Source organism: Paramormyrops kingsleyae, chromosome 18 (assembly GCF_048594095.1).
Source record: "Paramormyrops kingsleyae isolate MSU_618 chromosome 18, PKINGS_0.4, whole genome shotgun sequence".
NCBI lineage: Eukaryota > Metazoa > Chordata > Actinopteri > Osteoglossiformes > Mormyridae > Paramormyrops > Paramormyrops kingsleyae.
This window is the reverse complement of record NC_132814.1, coordinates 7,697,442-7,718,938: the sequence shown is the minus strand read 5'-3', so window position 1 is coordinate 7,718,938 and position 21,497 is coordinate 7,697,442. Positions and strand designations below refer to the sequence as shown.

At 49.7% G+C, this 21,497-nt stretch overlaps 1 protein-coding gene across 8 annotated transcripts in view; it reads left to right on the top strand.

Annotated features, from left to right (window-relative positions):
• Positions 1–21,497, top strand: part of cux1a (cut-like homeobox 1a) — a 128,261-nt gene that overhangs the window by 71,927 nt on the left and 34,837 nt on the right. For all 8 annotated transcript variants that reach the window (XM_023819420.2, XM_072702362.1, XM_023819416.2 and 5 more), the window contains 6 exons: positions 1,295–1,371; positions 1,607–1,673; positions 15,831–15,879; positions 18,545–18,649; positions 19,668–19,856; positions 20,285–20,343. In XM_023819420.2, the coding sequence (XP_023675188.1) occupies positions 1,295–1,371; positions 1,607–1,673; positions 15,831–15,879; positions 18,545–18,649; positions 19,668–19,856; positions 20,285–20,343 (546 nt within the window). The remainder of the gene's footprint in view (positions 1–1,294; positions 1,372–1,606; positions 1,674–15,830; positions 15,880–18,544; positions 18,650–19,667; positions 19,857–20,284; positions 20,344–21,497) is intronic.

The window sequence follows — 21,497 nt, the reverse complement described above, 5'->3', positions numbered from 1 at the left end:
CGTAACATAATCTACTCTTTCAAAATTAAAAAATGACATACAGTACTTTATAACTTTATAAATTCCTTAGTTTTGTGTTTGGCCCCAACTCGCTGGTGTGTTTTCAATGTGCAAACAATTTGTTTCTAAACCACATTTCCAGCCGCTGTCTCTGCAGCTTCTTCATTCATATTCTAATTTGTCAGTGTAGCTGTCAGTAAAATCGACTTGTTAAACAGGAAAGCAGCAGCTGTGCACGCTGAGCCTCCTGGGGGTGGGGCCGGCTTCCCAGTGAGCCCCGCCCACGTGAAGTCATGCCACCACGCCGTCCGTCCCCGGCCTCGTACCCGGTCTCGTACCCGGCCGCTTCCGCCAGCTCCCTTCCACAGGAATTCTCTTTTGATGAGCCAGGGGCGGCTGGCCGTTCCAAGCCTTTCGGCCTGGGGCTTCCCCGGACCCCTGGCCGGCCCTCAGAGCTCTTCCTGGCAGCGGCCTGCCCGGATCGCTTCAGGGCGGCCTGCCAGTGTGGAGTTGGGGCGGGGCAGGCGCTTTCCCACACGGCACGCCGATTGAGGAAGAGGGCCTCAGCCTGTCCAGCCAAGCGCCTGGCCTCATGCTAGTAAATGCCTTTCCAGTGTAGATCTCCCACAATGCTTTGCTTCACCAGCATGTACAGCGTTTGCCATTTTAACATTTTCCATGGATACAGATCAGAAGGAAGATGAATTGCTGGACATTTTAAGCCCTAACCTGTTTCTTGAATGGGCTGGTTGTTAATGTTAATGAATGAAAGCCACAATATGAATTTAGGGCTGTAACGCATGATAAAGCATAGCGCTTCCCCTTTTGCAGGATTGCTCTGTATGTGTAATGCGGCGTCACTGTGTGGGGGCAGGACACAGTTTGTCTCTGTGCTCTGCGGTTGATGTTCTGAAGTCCTGTTTTGGTAAATGGCTGCAGAACCTCCCCATCTGCACTGAAGGATGATGTGGCAGACAGGACGGATCCCCTAACACTAATAAAGCCGGGTTTAATTTGGGCGCTTTCGCGTAAAGCAGACGAGCGAGTCGCTGGATAGGCTGTGTGTGGAAGGCCCAGCCCGCTGCCTTATTAATATCGCAGACATGCCGTCGTCCACAAATAACAGGCTGATATGTCCACTTTATAGTCTAAAAATAAACTTCGCTTCTGGAAGCGGGGACTCGCAGTGGGGGCCGGACCCACAGCCCAGGACACCTTGCCAAAAGCGACTTGGCCGCTGGGTGTTCGATGGTCCCCCTGCCACTCATTCTGATGCTGTCCCCCCCCTCCCCAGGAAGCTGCAGGAGAGTCAGGAGTCCATGGCTTCTAAGCTGGAGGAGGCCGACCGGAAGGCACAGGCACTACAGAAAGGTAACAGGGGCGCCCCCTGCTGTATTCACGGAGGAGGGCCGGCATAACTGCTGCTGGCAAACCGACAAGGTCTGCGTGCGTGCGTGCGTGCGTGCGTGCGTGCGTACGTGCGTGCGTGCGTGCGTGCGTGCGTGCGTGCGTCTCTATGGGCTCACAGTACCTTAGCAGGCACAAGATGAGAGGTAGGGATGTCACATGACCTCCATCTGAAAGGAGATGCCTGTTTGTCTTTCAGCACTTAAAGAAACTCAGGCTGAGCTCTCCGAACTGAAGACCAAGTACGACAAGGAGTCTGCATTGAAGTAAGTTTCCCCCCCATCCCCCCTTGCCCTCCTTGCCTGCTGGCCAGATGTGCACAGTGAGCACCACGGCGTCTATTCAGGCCCAGTCAGGATTGCACCTGACTGGGATTCCGCATCCCTTAATTATCCAGCTTTCCTTCCAGCCAGGTTTGACGCCGTCGTCTGATGTGTTTATTTTTTTGACGGCTCCCTGATCCTGTGCAGCCGTGGAGCTGCTAATGGCGCAGCGCTCGGCATCCGCCCACCTAGCTGGGGCTGCGCTGGACCCCAGTGTGCAGTAGGGTTAGCTATGGGCTAGCAAGGCGAAGTCAAGCCCATAATCCCTTGTATTTTTTCCAAAAATGGGACCGGGTGTAAAGAAACAAACACCCACCCTGAAGTTTTCTCAGCAGGAGGCTGTGGTGTTGAGCAGCTTGTCCAGTCATGGCTCCTGGGGCCCTGCGTGGGGTGTAGGGCTGTCCCAGTGCCCTGTTTTATGTGGGTGGGGGGAGAGGAGCTCGTCCGGGACCCTGTCTGGGGGGCCCTCCTGGCTGCGAATGGGTTGCAGTTTCCTTGTCTTGGGTTCTATGCAGGAATGCAGATGCCTGCTGAGCTGTAGCCCCCACCGGCGCTGATTTGCTGCCTGCCACCCAGCTCTTGCAGGCTCCTTAATTACAGCTGCAGTGTGTGAAGGCAGGGGGGGGGGGCAGGGGGGTGCAGCCGGGGCTTTGATGTGAACAAGCCCCACATCGTCGTCGGCTGCCTGCTCTGCCCCCACCGCGCAGGAGGCTGCTTGGGGGGGGGGGGGGCTCCACCCTCGTTTGTCACCTGCATCCCACTGGCTCTTCCATGCAGCCCTGGCCCTGCCCTCATTTTCTCTGTCCACCCTTCTGTCCAGCATACTCATCCACCCTCTCTCTCCATTCATTTTCATCCCCTCCCATCTCTGGGTCTATCTTCAGACCTTCCGTTTTAACGAGGCCATTTCCTGGCTCCCCCTGCCTGGGTCCCGCAGGCAGGATTTGGCTTGCAGGTTGTGGGGGTGCCCCCCCCCCCCGCAGCCCCGTTGGCCTCTTAGATGTGTAAACGCCCGTCTGCACCTCGTCTGACGGCCTCTCCTAACCAGTCTACCTAATGGCTGTGGTGACAGGTGGTTTGCCGTGAGTCACGCCTCGGCGTCAGCCGGACCGGCAGGGATCCGGAACCGGCCCGCGATCCGCCGCAGGAAGGCAGGGCGTGCAGCAAGCCTTGCTCGCATTTCCTGTGGTTTTACGATCTTTCATTTCCTGTGGAAGCCACAAAGTTTTTGGTACCTGCGAGCGAAGGTTTTGTTGCAATGCGGGGCAGCCTTGTGCGGAATGGGCAGACAGAGTGTGTGTGTGTGTGTGTGTGTGTCTCCCTGTTCCCACATGCTTTGCATACCGAGGCTCGCTCTGTGTGTTTTGCATCTCGTATGTACAGCTCGGCTGTCGGCTAGCGTGGGAGTTGGGGAGGGGGGGGGGTTATCTCCGAGGAGGCCTTGGCGCCAGCCTCTGTCACGTTGCTGGCACACTGGGGCCCTCCCCCAGTCGCTGTGACTTGCCCTGCGTCTGTTCACCACTGTTCTCATTCACACTGAGCCAGCGAAACGGTGCCAGGTGGCGGCTTGGTCCCGCCCAGACAAACATTACTCCATGTGACGGCTGCACTGAAGCCTGCTGCTCTGGGATCAGATCTGAGGGCCTAACTCTTAGCACCCTCCCCCTCCCCTCAGCCAGGCCTTATTCCAGTAAGGTGGTGTAGGGGGGACATCATTATTTACTCCGAGTACAGCGAGCATGTTTGTTGCCGAATGCATTCTGCTCCCTCATCCCAGCAGCGGCGTCTTCCTCAGGCAGATACTGTCAGACATGGTGCGTTAAGATAAGTGATACTCCCTCGTTTATGTGAGGGGGGAGACAGACATGGCATTTTATAACCCCGCACGCTTGTGCATCACAAGTGTAGTGATCTGTAAATCAGAAAGAATCATCATTTATGGTTGAGGATTCTGTAATCTCTCAGTATCCCGGACCTGGTACATTTGGAAGCGGTTTTCCTATTGGCACTGCAGATTTTCAGTCAGAATTCTTTCAAGCTGCCTGATTGCTGCATTACATTGTTCCCCGTCCCCGGTTATTGTGGCGTCGTGAACAGAGACTTCAAAAACTGCAGTCCAACTTCAGATCTCTGGACAAATCTCTGTCTTGTCGACCTGCAATGTAATGCTTCTGGTTTCAGGCCAGAAAATGCCTGTTCAGTTGTTTGTAATAATACATGTCTTTTATCTCTCAGTGGTGCATTCCATAACTATGCTTGAGTTTGTCTGATATATTTAGGTGACGCCTCTCTCAAGTTGAAGGCACCTCGTTTTCGGAGCTTGCCGACCGCTTGCCCAGGTCTCCGGTGACGCGACGTGCTGGGAACATGTACAAGGCAGTGTGCAGGAGAGGGTGTCTGTAGAAGTGAGGGGAGAGCAGCACAGTTTCTGCCGCTTTACAGTCACTAACGAGCGCTCTTTGCTGTAGAGCTCCAGCATGCAGCTGCTTCCGAATTGATCCCTCAGACAAATGTCTTTTTTAATTTATTTATTTTTTTAAATAAAATCTCTCAACTGGGGGCTTTAAACTTCTTTGAGGCGTGCAGCCTTTTTAAGCGAGCAGACGCAGAGGTGCGTGGTATGGAGGGCCGCAGCTTGCTGGTGGGCGGGGCTGCGTGCGGCTCGTCCCGGGGAGCCCCACGATGGTCTGTCACCGAGCGTCCGCGGTGCGATCAGCCGCAACGGGGCCCAGGAGGGAGGCTTGCCTTTTTTATGGCATAAATGAGGGCCTGCATGGAGGTCCCCGTCATTAATACACATGGCTGTAGCCAGGCCCTCCCCCTCGCAGAGAGAGAGAGAGAGAGAGAGAGAGAGAGAGGGTGCCTTGTACCTCATCAATGGCCCCTTGTTCTGTCTCCGAGGGCTAATTACGTTTGGGCTGAAGAGCCAATGCTGGAAAACATCTAGCCCCCCCCCCCCACCCCACTGTCTGCTGAGGGCCCCTGAAATGTGGGTTTGGCGGGGGGGGCGGGGGGGCTCCTTTTGCAAGCCCTCCTCACTTTATCCCTCCATCTTGTTTCCTGTCATCTGTCCTCCCAGCTCTCCCCCCCGCCTGTGCTTGTTGTTACTCCTGTTCCATCTTCTCTTCTGCTGCGTGTTTTTCCCGTCCCCCTGTCTAATCTCCCCTCAAGCCTGCCGGAGGAGTGAGGATTGATCCTTTTCGATTTCCCTCAAGCCGCCGGTTTGCAGCGCCGTGTTCATCCTGGCTCAGCCGCGACCCTCATGTTTCCCGTGTTGGTTTAAGACAAACGGGCCTTTCTGTCCCTGAGCCCCTGGCATCTGCCTGGATGTGATGTAACAGCTGTGACGTGTAAAGCGGCCATCCGGGAAGCACCAATGGTTGCCGGCCGCTCGCAGCTGTCTGTGGGTGAAACCGCAAGTCGGACCCAGCTGGCAGCTGCCAGGTCTGTCTGTCTATCCGGTGTTGAGCAGCACTTTCCCGCACGGTGGTAATATCATTTAAAGTGCCTCTGTGGATGCATAACAATGCAGATTCCAAGACGGGGCGACAGTTGTCCTTATGGGGGGGGCTTCCTTCCGGCTGCTGACTCCACATACTGTAGGAATGGTTCTGGGGCTGTCTGCGTCAGCAGAGTGGTACCAGGTCCACCACAGACGGGCCCCCTCAAACCCGTAGCCGGTGTTCCCGGCGAGCCACAGCTCGTCTGTGGTTTAATGTCAGAAGCAGCAGTGTCAGCATACCGGGGGGGGGTGTGGCCTGAGCCCGTGTCAAAAGAGAGGGTGTCGCATATAGCCAGCCACTAATGAGCAGGCAGAGAGGCGGGGGCCCTCTCATCACCTTTGATCTCAGTTCCTTGTCACCTTTGCCCACCGCGTGACGGGTGACTTTTTTTTCCCGCCGTGTTCTCTGTGTGCGGCTGCCTGTGGATTTCACATTGCGGCGCGTTTAAATCGGGTCCTTCGGGGGGGGGCCTGCCGGCAGGTGTGGGGGCTCAATTCCGTCACCTGCATTAATGACTGTAGCTGTTAATGCCGGCTGTCAGGCAGCCCGCAGTCTTTCCTCTTTTCCTCTCCTTTAGGTTCCTTTTTCCTTTTGTTTTTCAACCCCCCCCCCCCAAAACTCCCCTTATCTTCCTTCCTCCATCCACCCCCCCCTTAGCCTCACTTCCTGCCCTTCCTCCACACCGGGGGGGCGGCAAGGGGGTTGGCTGTGAAGGTTTCTGCTTCACTTTAACAGGGACTATGCTGGGTGATAATTCCTCTCATGTTTTGATTGCGTCCCCCCCCCCCCCGCACCATGCACCGCTGCTCACTGAGGAATGTTGATGTTTGCAGAGGCCTGCAACACTCCATATTCTGGCGCCATCGCTGTCCAGCACCTTTACTGCTGACCCCTACATTGCCCCCCCCCACCCCTCCTCCCTCTTCAACAACCCCCCACCCCATCCCCCTCCCCAGAGTGCCTCAGGCCTTTGGCTTCCAGCTAGCTGCCGTGCTCCTCCCCCTGATGTGAAACTTTAATGCGCTGCTGTGTGCTATAGTCCCTGCTCGGTGCGCCCCCCCCCCCCCCGGGAGGTGGCCAGCCTTAACACTGCATGCCCTTAATCTGCAGCCACCACTGCCGCGCTCATTACAGGCTCATACAGTCCGGATGCTGTTTCTCGTGTGGAGTTGTTTTTCCCACCTTCTGCGCCCTCTGAATGACACGCATGAAGTTTGATTTAGGCAACACACATGCCCTCAGTGAACTCTGGGTATTAATATCATTAACAAGGTCGTTTCTGAGCTAGTCTTGCAAGCATTGAAAGATTTTCTCCTTTTTTGATGTAGGATTTCTTCCTGTTTCTTAGCTGATTAAGGCCCCAGGGTGCCTGTAAACCCAGGCTAGCCTGACGTTCTTTTAACTTTGCTGACCAGTTCTTCTTTTCCAATGTACCCCTGAAGGCCCCATTGCAACTGTGCCTCTGACGGGGCGAGCCGGATGGCTCGATCTGCGTGGGGACTGTAGACAGCCAGGTCTCGTGCTGACAGCTCTCTAGCCTCCGAGACAGTCTAACCGCTTCACCAGCAGTTAAATAGAAGCTCCCTGTTCCAATACGCCTTAAAAATGACCCTTTCAGACCTGCTAGTGCAGGCATTTCTGGCCTTGGGGATGTTTGGCAATATAGAATTAGATTCTTAATACCTCTATGAAAACTATTGGAGCTCTGTTTAAACATCAGAGATGTTTCCAAAGCGAAAAGACACAAACCTATTTACTTGCACTAGTTTGTTTTAAAAGCCGTGTATGGTAGTCATTTTGATTTCCAGGAGATATAGTACTGAAAATTAAAATGAAGTCAATTTTATATCAGAGGCGTTAACCTTCCTTACACTTATTTTGACCTTCATAACTCTGCAAAAGGAAAAGCCTTCAAACCCCAGCCTTCTACCACCATGTTGAAACACCAGCCCCACTGTTGTGTTTCCGTTCAGTACATATCGTCATTCTACTGTGCAAGCAACAATATTCAGCTGAAAATAAATTCAAAAACCTGTGCACCGTTTGTCAAAACAAAAATCAATATGCCGGAGGCATTGACTTCACTTGCACCTTCAATAAAATCATAAAGTGTCCATTGTCAAATGAAATAAAAATGTACAGGCCAAAAACGCACAAAACATCAACTGCATTGTTTTTTAAGAACTGGGCTACAGTGAAGCAGTTTTAAGGTCACTGGGTCACAGCCCATCCTGTCCCTAGCAGAAGCAAATCTGAAGAGATTCTGTTACTGCATCAGTTATTCACATTATAAAAAGAGCGGAGATGTATGAATATATTAATCTTTCTTATATACCTTTTTATTGTCTACTGGAATCTGGTCGGTCGATTCAGTGTCGTTTGGTTAGACTGTTAGTATTCGTGTAATTAAACACAAAAATCTTTATGCGACATGATTTGTTTTTCGAACAAGGAGAAATGACCGGAGGTAAACTGAATCAATCACTGTTCACTCACCACATTAATAGCCTCCGGAAAATCGTGCGTGTAGCTGGATCGTGTTACACTTTGCTCCTGGATAGCAGTCTGCTTATTTAGCGTAATCATTTCAGCGGGCAGGAGGCTGGTGACACCACAATGTTACTTCCCCTGTTTGGCTAAATTAGTGATTCTGAGTGAACCCCACCCTGTACTAGCATGGCATGTTAACCTTTTATGGAAATCAGTTATTGAAAATGTCTTTCTGTTCAATACCCAGGAATTCATCCCAATCGCTGAGGTAATGCCCTAATTATAATGTATTTACGGGTCCCCCTCCGATATTCAGATGCTCACAATATCCCCCCCTATATATATAAAATATAAAATTGTTACAGCCTTGCCCCCCCCCACCCCGTCTGGGGTGGGGAGAATGCTATTTAAAAAGTCACAACAGATCAGATATACATAATGAAATCAGTACGTCCCGTATTAGCCATTAGATTAGCCTCTGAAAATACCTGTGGTTTTGTCCATGGTTTTGGGTTGATTTCAGAAAGGGTTTTTGGGACAGTCATCAGAGCTGAAGGATAAATTGAATTAATGCACTGCCTCTTCATGCACTGAGCCCTCCTGGCCACCTGGAGCGCTCTCATAGTCTGGTATGAAGTGTCTAGACATTCCTGTCCTTGATGGTGCTGCTTTGGAGGCACATGGGGGGTAACCTGCTTGGTGGCTAAACACCAGCAAGTCCTCCAGCTCTGTATCTTACCAGAGATCTTGAATCTAGAGCAGTGTTTCCCAATTTGGTTCTCGGGGGCCCACACACAGTCCACTTTTTTGCTCCTGGCAGGGAGCTCAGAAGAAGCAAAAACGTGGACCGGCTGTGGGTCACCAAGGACTGAATTGGGAAATACTGATCTAGAGATTGTGTCTATGTTGGGTGTGATCACCTGGAGCCCGGGGTGAGTCAGTCATCTTTTCTGGGCTGAACCTTCCCCTCAATGGCTCAAGGATTGTCGGAAAGGATGCAGTGTCGGAATGAGAACAGGTCAAGGCTAGGGGGCGATAGTGAGCAGTGCCGACCTCCATGGTGATTGTCCTCTGCGTCTGTGACGTGTTTGTGTGGTGGTGTCACCCTCAAGGAGCCCCGATCGGGAGTCCCCCCTTTTCTCATTGTGTGTTCTTGATCTGTGCGTGTGCTGTGCGTTTGTATTATTTACTTCACTTCCTCTAGTGTGGGCACCATGCCTTCAGGCTGGAACTAGAGCTGCTCTGGACGTGCCCCCGCCACCTCTCCCCACGAACAGTCTCACTATTAGTCCAGTTCCATCAGGCGCTCTCTCCTTACCTAGGCCTTAAAGTGTCAGCAGTGTTCAGAGCTCCCTCACATCAGCTTCCGTATGACGTATGACATACGTGCGGCATCAACCAGACACACCCTGCGCCGCTCCAGGTCTCGGGACACAGGTCCAGGAATGACCACCAAGTCTGGCAGCATTTCCATGCAACTAATGCTCAGCGCATGCCTCGTTTAGAGTACTGGGCAGAAGAGGGCAGCAATACCTTCCCGCATGTGCAGCATTTTGCAGGACATGGTGTCCATGGTGTCCAGCAGCTGACTGGTGCAGTACTTTCTCAGTTTCCGCCGCCTTCATAATGCTGTTGTTTCAGTGGGATTCTGGTAGCTTCAGAACAAATTTCATCGAAAGCTCGTTGGGTTGTAACAGTTGGTTCGTTTGGCATCCTTCAGCTGTTTTCTTTTCTTGCCCTAATTGTTGGGAAGAGAGAGCTGTTCAAGCTTCTGTATATCTGTATTTTTTTCTGTCAATGCCCTAAGCTTAATATATTTCACCATAAGGCGATGACACACCCCTAGCCAATCACTGTCCAGGCCAAAGTGTCCCAAGAGTGACCACAGGGGTGCATAAATAAGGCTGATGGTGATGTGGCTGCACTGCCATCCTGCCTCTGGGGCCATTCTTCCCAGCCACGGAAAGGTTAAGCAACTGTGAAGGAGTACAAAAAGGGGGGGGGGGTAACCAAGGAAATGCAAACAGTCTTCACTTGGCAGAGGCAGCGACAGGGGAGGGGTGTGGGAATTAAAATGTAATGGGGTAAATCTGCGAAATGTCGTGCTGGCCCTGGGGGATTTGGGCTACAGTAGGAACGCAGGATATGAAAGGGAGAGAGGACAGGGGGGATTACTGCCAGCACGCTCCTGTGCCCCCTCCCCCCCAGCCACAGTGTAACAGCAGCAGGTTAACCTCTAATTTCCTCCAGTGGCCGCTTGAGGACCTCCTTTAATGTCTGCTCATCGTCTGTGTCCAGCTCCAGAGCTCAGCTCGTGTCTATGGGCACATCATTCCACTGCCACCCACGGCGCTGTATCAGAAGTCACATGAGTGGGCTGAAAATAGCGATGCCCAACATCAGGATTGTTGATGTGACTGTTTAATGGCGTATTTAACATGCCCAGATGGTGATTGTTTTGGGATAGTTTATATATAACTATGTACGGCTTTAAAAACCATCAGCACATCTGTGTTTGAGTTAAGCCGGGGTGTTCTGCCTCAACCCCGGGCATCCTCAAATGTAGGGCTGGGGTCCTTCGCTGTGGGGCCCAATCCCTGAAGCTCAGCCCAGAGTCATTCCAGGAAACGAGGACCGGCACAGGTGCATCTCTGCCGTCGGGTCCCCTTTCCGGGTCGTCGTTCATTAGCTTGTGGCTAAGGTGCAGCTGTCGGAGGGGAGCATGAAAAGGTCCTGTTCGTTTTACCTCTGAACTTTGACGGTTCCTGATGCAATTTCCCCAGCGAATACATCTATTGGTATTACTGCCCCTAACTTCCCTGCCTGCACACTGCAGGATGTCAGAATACAGGAACGAGGTTTCTGCTGAAGCTAAACCCATAAACCCAAGATGTGCATTTTGACCCCTGTCCAGTCTTGTGCATGGATTTACATCACTGTTGAATTCGGCCTCCTGTGAGCCCTATCCCTGGTGATGAATCGCCTCTTTTCTTCAGGAGGGCTGCTGATTTCTCTCTGCACAGACGTGAACAGCACTTTTTCCTCATGGTCACCAGAATGCAATTCCAAATGCTTCCAAAAGGCTGTCAGATGTACGTCTCCAGACTCTGGCACCACATCCCTTAAATGCATTGTTCTCAGATGCTCAATAAATATCACCTAAGCCGGGGTAGCTTGGTAGTTGGAACTTGTCAAGGATGAACTTGGGGGGGGGGGGCAGTAATAGACCCCAAAAGCACCCCCCCCCCCCCCCCCCCAAGATGACAAAACATCCAGGAAGCTGATTAAGCAACTTTCTGTCAAAACGACAAAGTGGTTCACTGTGAGGTCGTTACCATTCCAGGCACTGACTCATCAGCCCCAATTAAAAAATAAAATCAAGACAACGTCTCTCTGATTGCTCAATTAAATGAAGAGACTCCACAGTCTCACGATCACCATGTAGGCTGCTTCTCAGTTCCATTCCCCTCCTGGAAATGAAGTTCTGAAGGGCAGTTTGATGTAGGGTGGATACTTTTCTGGGACCTTTTTTTCTCGGCTTTGCGGTCCAGTTAAGCTCAGAATATTTTGCGAGTAGATCATCTTCATTTCCTGAAGGTTGCCCTGTCAGACTCTTTCCCTCGTCTGACCCAAGATAAAGGGATGAGTAGCCAGCTGTTGGCCTACTTCCTGTCCCACCCCCAACTTCAGCATACACAGTGTGGCTTGCTACTCTTCCAGACAGCTGAGGACCGACCTGTGATCGTGATCCTAATGGCTGCCTTGTGCGCTCCTTCCTTCCTTCCCATCAGCCTTTTCATGCAACCGGAGCTCTCACTGTTCTTTCTATATTTGAGACCAATCTTGGAATGTTGACGTGGGGAACCCCCTGCTATCTTTTATTAGAATTTGATGGTTCTGCCATACATGATGCCCTCTGAGAGGTGCTTCTGTGATTGTCCTCATGCTTATTGAAGCTGAAAAGAAACTGTCCGCGAGTGGCTAGCCATGACCCGGTCATGTACATCTTCAAGTTTGGGTTGCCGGTGCGTCTCTCGGGCTGCTTCTGGAAGGTCCTTCATTGCACCCTGCCGCCATGTGGCTGCGGATGGGTATTGCAGTGTGTTTATTCCTCAGTGCGGCGTCTGCTCATCTGAGTATATATTTGGTAAAGTACTGATGGGTGTTTATATGACGATCAAAACCGTTGATTAATAAAAGACCACAACTGCTGGTCTCGAATGACAACACAGTTAAGTTTCCTGTCCGATTTCAATTCCACAGCATATCCAAAGGTATTTTAAATACCTGTGCCTTGAGTTAAACCATCAAATTCAATGCCTTAACCTATTTGGGCTACATTAGGGTCATCTGCGCTTAGCGTTAATACTCGATCGCTCCAGACTTATCTGGTTAATATGAAGCATTAGACGCCATAAAAGCTTCACTGTTGCTTGCAGAGGTCACATGAGCTGGCCGCCTCGCCCAAATGTGCAAAGTGCTTTTTAGCCACGGGGGTGAATTCGCATTAGAGCCACTGTGCTGGCGGCAGCGAAGCCCGACCTCTGTGCACGCGCACGTGTGATTACTCCTGTCGCTGTCGTTATCGGGGGAGCAGCAGCCAAACCGCACTGGTTATGGTGTCTCATCGACATTATCGATATCATAAATAACGTGATGAGCGTCCTGGCACAGGCTGCGCTTTCATTAAAACGCTCATTAAAAAATGCCGTGCACTTAAAATTCTTAATAAAACCCAGCTGATATCTTTAAACAGAGTAATCTGTAATTAGATGTTGCAATTAAAATGATTAACGTTCATTTGGCCGGTCGCAGTGTGAGCTTCGCCATACCAGTGCCAAATGCATAAATGGAGCCAGCGCACACTGAGTCGTCTCTTTGAGCCCTGTGGGATTCTGGGACTGAATATAGTTGTGCCTGAACCCATTTTTTTATTTCAGAAGCTGTTGTTTGAGACCTCCAGGGTTGAATGTTTAAGTCTTTCCTTGTGTGTGTTCTTGTTATCTGCCTTTTTTTTTTTTTTTTATGGGGTTCCACTGGGTTTTGTGTCCTGCATTTCCCGGGTTTGCAGTGAGGCTGCCTGGCGAGGTTTTCAGAAGAGGGCGCGTGTATGAATGGTGTGACAAAGGCGTAGAAAACCTTGCATAATTAGGCGGCTTCTTGTCAGACTATCCACAGCACCTGCAGTATGCATCAGGTCGTTAGAAGTTCTGCTTCTCGTCCTTTTGTCTCAGTAGGTCTGGGCTGATTTTAGAATGTATTTAAATGTTCTTTAGTGTAATTTTTTTTTTTTCTCTTCCTGCTGTCGAGATGGAAGCCTCTGTATCTTTTGCCATATTCTCAGCAGGCAAAGCATTTGGGTCAAACGTTTCTTCCTCCCCCCTCCCTGCTGTTAAGTCACACCTTTCATTTGGGAGTGACACAGAGTAGCTGCCGCTTTACAGCATGGGCCGAGGTGCCGGCCGGTTCGGAGTGACTCAGAAAGCTGTACGATTCGCTCGCTCCTCCGTGAACAAGCCTGTCACGAGAGCCGGGAGGCAGGCATTTAGCCGAAGGCTGTTGATTTGTTTTTGGAGAGGGCACTCGGAGCTTTAAAGAGGCACTCCACCACAAAATCATTCCACAGTGTGTTATTTCTTCCCTTTTAACATGGGGGGAGAAAAAATATTTCTAAAACAGTTGTGTGCCGTGGCAGCCGGGGATGTGCGTGCGGACGATGGGAATACGGGGAGAAGTGTGCGAGAGGGATGAGTGGAAGGGGTATGCTGGGAAGGTGCTTCTGCTTTGGGTACCTTCCATTTAAACCTAAGTTTGGTGTCAGTATACTAAGCATACGCTTCCATTTCACATTTTAAATAACCTCCTGTTGATAGATGTTTATCCCCTGAACAATTATATAAGATATAGAAAAACCACCCCCTGGAAATTCTAAGCTTAAAAAACTCTATTATTATAAACTGTAATTATCAAAAACACTCATCAGCATTTATTGCACACAGTTAAATGGCACGCCCGCCTGACAGGCACACGTTTACGCTCGAGTTTGGATTTTTATGTTTAATCCATGGATGGGCCGTAAAGCTTAGTGCCCGTTCCTACGGCCGGAACCCGAGGTCCGCTTTCCTGCTGCCAGAGGTTTATCGCAGGGCCGTGCAGCGAAATATGACCAGAAAGCGCTCCCCATGACCTCGGCTTTGATTGGTTCCATCATCCTCCCCTGGAATATTCCTCCTCTGCACAAAGCCGCTTTGAAAAACAGCAGCAGCATCTTGGATCGGGTGTGGATCCATTAGTGCTCCCTGTCCTCATCCTGGTGCCGATCCCTCATTGGTGAAGGGTGCCTCCCAGATAAGCAGATGAGGGGCAAATACAGGCACTAAACGAAGTGAAAATATTATGTCAGATTAGCGTGTATTAAGGGGAGCCTGAAGGCTGCATTAGTGTAATCCCTCTGTTTCACCGCTGGCCCAGTAATGTGGCCTAGGGCATGCAGCTGCTGCATGGGACCCTTTAGGCCTGAAATGCCCCCCAGGCGGTAGGGGGATGGGTTCAGTGGCACACACGGCAGCTGGAGGTGCTATGGGGCAGAGGTGGAAAGTTCAGGTCCTCAAAGTACAAATCCAGACCAAGGTTTTGTTTCAACCAACCAGTTGTGTATAAAGAGTCACAGTCACAGAGTACTCAACTGGTTTGTTGAAACAAAACCTTGGTCTGGATTTGTACTTTGAGGACCTGAACTTTCCACCTATGCTATGCGGACACATCTGTGCACAGTAGCAGTCTCCTCTGCCCATTTGGATGTCTGGGACTGATTTTAAGCGTATTACCAAACGCTGCACTCTGTCATTCCCAAACCATGTAAGTATCAGTTTGTTAAATGCTATTTGAGAGCGATTCTGCGTCTAATCGAAAGCAGAGCTCAGATTCTGTCTGAAGCAACGTTTCGGGAATAACTCCAACTTTGTCCTGAGACTTGAGTAATGTTTAGAAATCGCGTCTGAGTCTCTGCAGCTTAACTACAGACTGTACATCTGAGCTCCGTCTCGCGTAGACGGCAGACTAGACCTGATGATCCGCTAGTCTGGTTAAGCTCACGTCGCTTCAAATAGCCACAAGTTTCCTGCCCTCTGGAAAATGATCCAGTAACAATGTGGGAAAGATGAGTGAAAGCTTTGTAGGCTGAACTCCATCTTAATCCTCTGCTGTCTGGCATGTATACATACACAAGTGTGGTGTGGTGTACAGTACCTTTCAAAAGTCTGGACGCACCTGCTTTCAATGCATTCTCCTGTATTTTGCTGTTATTCAATTTGTAGTAAAAAGCCTTGACACAATGAAGTAATATAAATCCAATATTGCAATGACTAAGAGGAGTGTTTGACATCTCAATATTTTAACATCTGCTTAGATTCTTCAAAACAGCCCCCTTTAGATTTGATGAGAGCGCTGCAGACTCTTGGCATTCTCTGAGCCAGCTTCCAGATGTAGCCACCTGGAATGCTTCTCCAACAGTCCTGAAGGAGTTTCCACAAGTTCTGGGCACTAGTTGGTTACCTTACTCTTACTCTCTGATCCAACTCATCCCAAACCAGCTCTATAGGGTTTAGGTTGGGGACGGATTGTGTGGGCCAGGTCATCTGTCACAACACTCCATGAACCTGAGGTGTGCTTAGGGTCAATATTTTGTTGAAAATTAAATTATTTTCTGGAGGTGTGCCCAGACTTTTGACTGGTTCTGTGTGTACACACAGTGGACAGGGACATGCACCACTTCTGTCGGTTAACAGCCTTTTTGTGGTCTTGACCTGAGTGACAACAACTTAAAAGCTTCTTGAGTACTGAACATTAATTTGCTTCATGGATGTGTGTGTATTTTTAAACCGTCATTTCTGTCTTTATTTGAATACTGAATGTATTGTGCCTCATTTCAACTAAGATGTTAAGGAGATCAGGTAGTGGTGCTAAAACCAGTTACAAATATTTCATAATCCTCTCACAAAATCCTTGTTCTGAGGACATAAGTATCCCAGCGTCTTGAAATTCTGTTTGTTTACACCGGCACCATCCCCTCACCTACATAATTCAATATTAAACTTTTTTCCCCCAGGGTCAACGAGATTAAGATGGTGATGGCCGACCTTGAGCGAGCCAATCAGGTGAGCCCCCATCACATTGTTCGAGTCGCTCTGCTATGCTTCATTAATGAGAGCCTTCTACAGGGTTCTCTCAAACAGTGAGTGTCACTTGTGTCCTCAGGAGCTCAAGACCAGTCTCTTTGAGGCTCTCAGATGCCTGATTCCTCAGACAGGCAGAGCGAATGATATGATTGGAGCAAAGGATTCTGGGTAGACGTTATCTGCTACCTGGAAGCGCGGTTCACTTCTGAATCCGCCCGCATTCAGCTCCAGGGCGATAAATGGGCAGTGACTGGTGATGCACTGCAGAATACCCCTTTTCTGAAATACCCAAGCAAACAGAGCAGCCGTTCTGCTTTGGTGTGTACGGGGTAGCAGGCTTGTTTTGGTCGTCAGTCCACGTGCATCTCCAGAGACACATCAGCGCTCCTGCTGTGACATTCCTCATTGTGTTTCTGTCTGCCCATTCTTCACTCGTTTGTATGACCCACATACTTCCACCAGGTTGATCACTCCTCGGGGACTGTTCTGTACCTAGGGCTCGCATTTACACTCAGGACAAGGGTTACTTATATGCTAAAAGTGAATAAACAATATTGTTATTGTTTTTTTTAAGCCAAGAACAAGAATGAGTTTACACTACATTCACAGGTGTCAGCTACTAATTTGTTCAAAACACACAAAACTGAATGTATGCTCTTAAATAACTTAGGACGTAATTGTCGCAAGATGACTTTAAAGCTGCATTTTTAACGGCTTAATCCGAACTAATTAATTAAAATCTTAGTTGGAACAAAGCCCGGCATGCGCACACAGCCCCAGGACCTGGATTAAGAATCTCACAACGTCCCAGCAGCCACAGAAAACTTCTCTGTTCAAATTTGAAGGAATGTGTGGAAAAGGACATTAATTAAATTGTAATTTGAGCACCTTTACACACTCCCATCTCCCCAAATTAGTTTGCAGAAGCAGCCTTTCTGCCCGGTTTGGCGTGTGAGTCGCGGTGGTGGGGCTGGCGGCCTGACCGCTGTTTCTCCCTGTTGCTGCTACCTGGAGATGCAGCTGCTCTGCACGTGTCCTGCTTTTGGAGAACGACAAGGCCGCAGCACCTTCTGGAAATCTGCTGTCTGAACAGTCTGAACTTTCCCTCCCCACTCTCTCTTCCCACAGTTGAAAGTTCTGGAAATGCTGAAAATAGCGATTACTTTAGGAGAGCAATTAAGTTAGCCCTAATAATTTAAATAATATAAACTGGGTTTTGTATAAAATGTATAAAATAAGATTAATTTGGTGTTGTGTAGCATCTGCAAATGTTACATTTCCATAATTCCATAAAGATGACAGCTTTAGCTCCCAAACATCTAAAGGTTGAATACTTAATTGTTTTTAAAGTATAATTAATAATTTAGGTGCTTACAGTATGCATTTTTCCACCCACGGTTTGTTTTTGCTCTTCACATAAATTAAAAAAATTTGCATTGTTACTCTACCAGCACCCGTCTCTGGCTAATTATCTGTTAGAGCTGGTGTGTTTAATCAATATGGTTTTGAACCCTCTGGTCTTGCAACAGTGCTCAGTAAAACTTCACTGATGTGCAGTCACTCGTACTTGGCAGTTTTCTTCATAGCAGATAGTGAAAAAACAGGTTGTTCAAAAAAGAACAGATGTGACTGAAGGGGAAGAGCAAGTGCACTAAATACTGAAACTTATTTCCCAGGAAGGAATCTGAAGAAATCAGAAAGTAATCAAAAATAAGCAGGGTGTCTGGCAGCCCCCAGTGAGATGGGCCGGCTGAAATTGAGCGGTAAATAACACCCCATGTAATACGTGCTAATAGGCCTGTGTTAATGTAATGGCCACCGGCCCAGTCCTGTAGCTCAAACAGTGTTCTCTGGTATCCTCAGATCGTTACCCAGAATTCCACAGGAATAGAACAGCCGAATCGGGTCTTGGTTGGCTGCTATATAAACTTTAGCAGCTGACTTGTTGCCAGGGTAACCTAACCCCTATTGATGGCGTCTACTTAGTGTGACCTTTACCATAAATGTTTTAATCACTATTATATAAATAAATATGAGGGGGGTCCTCATTTTAGCTGCTTCTGAATTGTCATGTAAACCTGAGAAACTCAGGGGAGCAGCTACCTTTTTCATACATACGTTCTTGAAAACTTTACAGTATTTTTACATAATGTTTTCTGGTTAATGCTGATGTGCTTTTACTGTCTACACTGAGACATGCTGATGCCAGATAGAGGTCAGAGTTGTTTTTGTTTTGGATTTTTTTGGTCATTTGCATGTACAAAAGGCTCTGATTGGCAGATGGTGTGGAGCTGCATACGCAGGTGAGGAGTCTTATCGAGACCCCCGTCGCGGCGTCGGGGGGTGACGCCTTCATTCGTAAGATCTGTGGGTTGCAGAACAATAACTTAAGCTGCTGGCACTGTCGTGGTGCCTCCCTATCAGATATGGCCTGGCTGATTCCCATCAGGAATGCTTTTGACCTGTGAACCTCAACTGTGTTGGGGGGGGGGGCATGCCTAAATCTCTGGTTACCCACGCCGAGGGCGCGGCCCCTACCTGCTACCCTGCTGCCCACACCTATAGGCCCCATGGTGCCGCATCAGGTGACCTTCACTGTTGCCAGGGAAACGTAACCTGGCTTTACATCCTGCTCCTTTTGCAGCGATCTGAGGTGGCGGAGAGGGAGGCGGAGACGTTACGGGAGCAGCTCACGTCAGCCAACAAGTCCCTACAGCTGGCCACGCAGATCCAGAAGGCTCCTGACATGGTAGGCCGCTGCCCCGCGCCGTCAGCCTCACCGACGGCACAGCACAAGTTAAGCCTTTCGGAAATCTGCAGGCCTGCTTTTGGACGACCTTTATAGCAGAGTCTCAAAGAAAATAAGCCCTTTTTGGCAGATGGGGCTTGGGTGACATGTTGTTTGTGACCTGTGGAGGCCGGGTTTGTTTGCTTTCTTTCATTAAAGGCGCCAGTGGTCGTCCTGATCCATTTTGTCAAAAGATGGGGTGTCCCAGCACTTACCTGATTAATTAAGGTCCCGGCTTGCATAGATAGTAGCTTCACCTAGCTTTGACGGGGAAAAATCCACTGCTGACTGCGAAAATGGCCAAATCAGCAATTTACTTCCACCTGAAAACACCAGGTGATGCTGCTCTCTGTCCACATGAGGACTTTAATTAATCACCCGAGTGCTGGGGCATAATGGAGAGCTACAGGCCACTCAGGCGGTTTCAGGCCCAGCAGCATTTCAGAAGCTCCCCCAATTCCTACTTTTTTAATTTTACTTATCTGTCTGTCTGTGTGTCTCTGTCTCTGTGTGTGTGTGTGTGTGTGTGTGTGTGGGGGGGGTGGGGGGGCGGGGGGTTAGATATACATTACAGAACTTTCCAAAATTTCCCCACAATTTGATGGTAACCTGCTATTTTGCTGTTGTCTGGACCATTTTTCTGGTCCCCACAAGAGGAAATTCAATTTTATAAAAAATATGTGATTGCAATAAAAAAAAAACTAAAAAACAGGTCTTATATTTTGTTTGGTTACTTATGGTTAAGGTTAGGGCTGGGTAGGGGTTAAGGTTGTCATTGTTATGGTTTCGATTATGGTTTTGCTCATAGAAATGAATGGACAGTCCCCACCAAGATATGAATACAAACATGTGTGTGTGTGGGTTTGTGTTTTGTTAAACCTGTTACTTTTTAGCTTGTGGGCTTTCAGATCCCCAAGATATAACCCCCAGTTTTATATGGATCTGACTCGCCCACCACCCGATTGGTCCCTCTCTACAGGAGCAGGCCCTGGAGGTGCTGTCACGCTCCAGTCTGGAGGTGGAGCTCAGCGCCAAGGAACGCGAGGTGGTGCAGCTGGTGGAAGACGTGCAACGGCTGCAGGCCAGCCTGAACAAGCTGCGGGAGACCTCGGCCAACCAGATCACACAGCTGGAGCGGCAGCTCAGCGCCAAGAACTCCACCCTGAAGGTCAGGGCAGGGCACGGCTGTGCCGTGCCACATCCCCCGTCTCATTGGCCGGCACGCGTTTGGGGCCAGCCTCTCTATTGGGTGGCTCACAAGCAGCGGCCATGTAGCCAGACAGCTGCTCTCTCTGTGGTGTTTGCCTTTAGAATGACCCTGTTTCGCTGTTCTTGCTCAAGTTGAGTTTGCTGGCCCGTTTGAAACCTCTTCCCCCAGCTTATTTTTCTGACTGCTGTGTGCAGTGCAGGTTGATTTTCATATTGGCCCATCTTGGTTAGCTGGTCAGTTATCTACTTGCCAGATTGTGGTGGCCCCTTGACGGAGGATTGTGGTAACTGACGATGGAGCTGAGGATTGTGCACCACGTGGTGGATCCTCTTCAGCCCATTCGCATCCCTGTACTCTGAGGGTCACCGTCTGTTTGTGCCCCACAGCAACTGGAGGAGAAGCTGCAGGAGCAGGCGGATTATGAGGAACTGAAGAAGGAGCTGAAGTAAGTGATGGGACCACTGAGGTGGGGGCCACGCTAGCCTGCCCACCAGGGCCAGCCGGGCCGTCTGTTTCTGAGCCCTGTTGTGTTTGGGCCCCTAGTGTGTGTCTGCCCCCCCCCCGGCCTGGTTTAGAGACCCAACTTTCTGACACCACGCCAACCCTCGACTCCCACTGACCTTTGCTTGTCGCCTGGGTACCTACATTACCCCCCCACCTCCCTACCCCAGCTCCCTCTTCTTGTTGGCTGAACGGCAGTGTTGAGAGACTGCCATCATCCACACAACGAAGACCTTCCCCGTGTGAATCGGACGTGCCTCTGCTTCCGCTCGTGTTCACGTCTCCTTCCCCGCTCCATTCCGGGGTAGGGGCGCTCTCTGCAGAGGGGGGGGGGGGGCGTATGCTCCATTGGTAGGGTTTATGGCGGCTACCTTCCGTATTTCTTCTGTGCCGACAGCAGGAAAGTCAATACCGCCGTCGTCTTAGATTGTAAGTCTCCATTATTTTCGTGTTTTTCGTGGCAACAGGCTATTGACCCGTTTGTGTTGGCGGTCGGCGGTCTTGCCATTTTGTTGACTCCCAAATATGAAATGTAATTTCAGGTTTGCTTCCAAGCCCTACCGGCAAATGTCTGCAGTTCCCTGTCCACGAGCTAGTCCATTTTGGAGTGCAGAGTTATCGCCCTAACTTGTCTCTGTCTGTGGGATAAATGCAGAGGTTTATAAACTTAACTGACACCATAATCAGACTTTATTGTGCTTGTTTTCTACTGATCTGTTTGCTTCTTCAATCTGATAGCTGCGAGAATTACCACAAAGCGAAGCGTGTCATGATCCTCTGTAACTTGATTTACGCCATAATAATACTTTTTGAAACATTAAACCTTAATATCTCTGGAGCTTCTCTCCCAATTCTTCGTGGGGCTGTTGAAATGCTGTTATTTTCGGCTGTAAGTGTTTAATTTGTATTGATAGCTTGCTCCAGTGAAAACAATTCAGTGTAATGAGTCAAACTTTTTTCTATTCCTCTCAGCAGCTTTTGGTTAACACACTTCCTGTGTCGAAAGCTACAATAGGCATTCAGCTGGAGTAACAGGCTGCAGAATAACACTTTGATTTTACGTGCCTGATTTGTGTAATGTGAATGAGGTAGGGCTGG